This window comes from Sinocyclocheilus anshuiensis, unplaced genomic scaffold, assembly GCF_001515605.1.
Source record: "Sinocyclocheilus anshuiensis isolate Anshui unplaced genomic scaffold, SAMN03320099.WGS_v1.1 scaffold2085, whole genome shotgun sequence".
NCBI lineage: Eukaryota > Metazoa > Chordata > Actinopteri > Cypriniformes > Cyprinidae > Sinocyclocheilus > Sinocyclocheilus anshuiensis.
In genome coordinates, this window is record NW_015554052.1 from 10,689 (window position 1) to 13,878 (window position 3,190).

The following is a 3,190-nucleotide window of genomic DNA, read 5'->3' on the forward strand; positions in this document are numbered from 1 at the left end:
ATTTTTTGTTTTTATAAAAATTTACGTATATTGCATATGTATAATCAGTTGATTAGTTTTATATAATTTCTTTATTTAATTCTTCTTTTTTTTTACAAGAAAATATGCCTTCCAATTTCGCTATTTGAACAAAAATTTATACATTTCAGATTGTATTATTTTTATACAAATTTATATTACGTATTTATAATCAGTTGATTAGTTTTATATAATTTCTTTATTAATTCTTTTTTTATTACAAGAAAATATGCCTTTCAATTCACAATTTGAACAAAAATGTATACATTTAAGATTGTATTATTTTTATAAAAATTTATATTACATATTTATAATCAGTTGATTAGTTTTATATCATTTCTTTGTTAATTCTTTTTTTATTACAAGAAAATATTCCTTCCAAATTCACAATTTGAACAAAACTTTGCACAAAACTGTCATGTGACAGGTTTGAGATTAGGTCGATGATTTGAAGTCCTTGTCAAAACACTGATTCACGTTCAACATCAGCTTCCATATATGTTTTTCATGTTAATTTATTTACTAACCGAACTGCATTTCTGTATTTCTTCCTCTGGCTATGGCTTTTCCCAATTGGCTTGCAGAAGGAAAGTCTGTCTAAAAAGCAAGCTTTGTGCATTAAATTATTTACAGTGTGGTTGCAGCCACAAGGGTGATGATTCATTGTATTCTGATGTTGAAAAAGGGCCTGACTTCATTTCTATCAAACACATGTGTTTTGCAGGATTGCGGTCTGCAGTTGAATGATGAAGAGGGGCATCGCTGTTACCCGCTGGATGGGCACCTGCTGTGCCACCGATGCCACCTGCACCGATTAAAAACCCCTCTACCGACCCACCCGCCCCCGAGTTACCCGCTCCACGTCACTGAACTGTGAAAACACAGACTCACGCTGAACATGAACGACGAGCAAGAGGAATTAAAGACCCCTAAACAGTAAACAGGGGTTCGGTCGTGCCTGTATTTCCACTTGTTTGGGGTTTATCTGACCAACCGGGGAGGCTTTTATTACTTTAATCCCTCATCACGGTATGGAGGGGTTTGGGCTCTGTTTGGGGTCTTCAGCACTGCCGCAGGGCGACCTGTGCCTGCTTTTCCTCCCGAACACCAAACAACAGCACTGAACACAGACTGAGATACGACTTCCTGTGCCTTCTTCGGAAATCCTGCGTCGAACAGGCCGTCACTGCCTTCAAGACGCACCATTTCTGTCTTGTGCCAAGCAGCCGGGGGTCTTTAAAGGGACAGTTCACCTAAAATTATAATGAGCATTTACTCACCTTCATGTCGTTCTAAACCTGTGAGCTTTTCTTTCGTGGAAGTCATTTAGCAAAATTACTAAAACTGTTGCATGCACAGGTAAGTTTTGAGATTTTGGGCTATTTTGTCTCCATAACAATTCTTATTTGAGATATCCTCTAAAATACACATTTAAGTGTTTATTTTATTACACTTTAGCTATTTGCAACTGTAACTTTCAATTCCAATACATTTTCTCCACTTCAGCAGTATTTACACCAAACTTTAGAGTTTTATTCTTATATATATTCTGGTTTGTTCATATATGATTCACCTGATATATATATATATATATATATATATATTTTAATCCCTTCTTTTCTGACAGTATTTTCTAATTTATTGAAATAAAAGAGAAATCCAAAAACCCCTCTGTAAAAATATGCCAGCAAAATTTTGAACCGATGTTCGTATTTCTGTTCTGAAAATGTATGGAAATTAGTGCATATCTAATACTTAATTTTAATAAAAATTTCACATTTTTACTCTGCAAAAAAAAATTTTTGTCTTGTTTTCATTCACGTACAAATATCTAAACATTTTTTAATCAAGATACATTTACTTGAGAAGCAAATTTACTTGAGTCTTGTTTTTTTAAAAATGTATCCAAATTTTGTTCGTTTTTGCTTAAAACAAAAAAAAAAATTGCCAATGGGGTCAGAAAAATAATCTTAATTCAAAGGGAAAACAAGATTATTTTTCACAGATATTTTTTCTCGTTTTAAGAAAAAAATCACTTAATTTTTATACATTTTTAAGAAAACAATACTTAATATCTTTTCAGTTAAATGTATCTTGATTTAAGAATGTTTAGATACTTGTACTTGAAAACGACAAAAATACTAAGTAAGAAATTCATTTTTTGCAGTGTATTTAATAATGCGTCTTTTGCATATTTAAGCATAACATTTCAGAAAACTTGTAATACAAAATAATGCCCTTAACTCTTTCCCCGCCAGCATTTAAAAAAAAAAGTTGCCAGCCACCGCCAACGATTTTGATGATTTTCACAAAAATTTGATGGCCTCCAGTATATTTTGCTGTGGGAAATTCTAGCTTAAAGCATTCCTGTTTTATCAACACTTGAATATAGGTAGGTTTCATAAAAAATGCATCATTTTGAGCAAAAAGGTGAGAAAATCACATTTTTATCAAAAACTACATCTGGATAATATTCAGTACGATTATCAAAGCATAAATCCAGTAAATCACTTCTGCATCAATACCTCCAAAGCTTGCACAGACATATACCACTTCCTAAATCAACATTTTACTCTGTAACATTATGCAGTTTTCATTTATATGCTGTCTATTGCTGATGATCGCATTATTTTTCATTTGCATCTGTTTACATAAGAGATCGCTAGTTTCTCCATCCTGTTCTCGTGTGTTTTTGTTCGGGAGGTTTTGTACTCATTCAGAAGATGCGTAATAGTGCCCCCGAGTGTATAACAGTGAAAACACGAAAAGCCGTAAAAACTTTGGCGGGGAAGTGTTTTCTTGTAAAAGACGAGATAACTCGTCAATGGCGGGGAAGGAGTTAAAATGTACTATGATTAATCAACCGAGGAATGTATGGTGATATCTAATAGTTATAATTTTCCTTATTAACCTGTGGTGTCTTGCCTTAAATTGTCCATAATTTGTTCATGTTTGGAACAACATGAGGATGAGTAAATAATAGTGAACTGTCCCTTTAAGCATCACTTAAATGGCGGCAATGGTCCGAACACTGATGCATCACTGGCATACCTGTGGCATTTACTTCACCAGGTGACGTTGTGAAACCTGCTGCACATAGATGGACTAACAAATGTATATTTAGCTGAGGTCTGACATGGATCTCTCTGGCTGGGGTCGGAGAGGCTGTTAT

At 33.9% G+C, this 3,190-nt stretch overlaps 1 protein-coding gene across 1 annotated transcript in view; it reads left to right on the top strand.

Annotated features, from left to right (window-relative positions):
- The window catches only part of LOC107668466 (Wilms tumor protein 1-interacting protein homolog), a gene marked incomplete at its 5' end in the record, with an annotated part of 7,237 nt that extends 5,852 nt beyond the window's left edge, over positions 1 to 1,385 (top strand). The window contains one exon of the mRNA XM_016460339.1: positions 743 to 1,385. Coding sequence (XP_016315825.1) covers positions 743 to 895 — 153 coding nt within the window. The remainder of the gene's footprint in view (positions 1 to 742) is intronic.
- Positions 1,386 to 3,190: the final 1,805 nt, after the last annotated feature.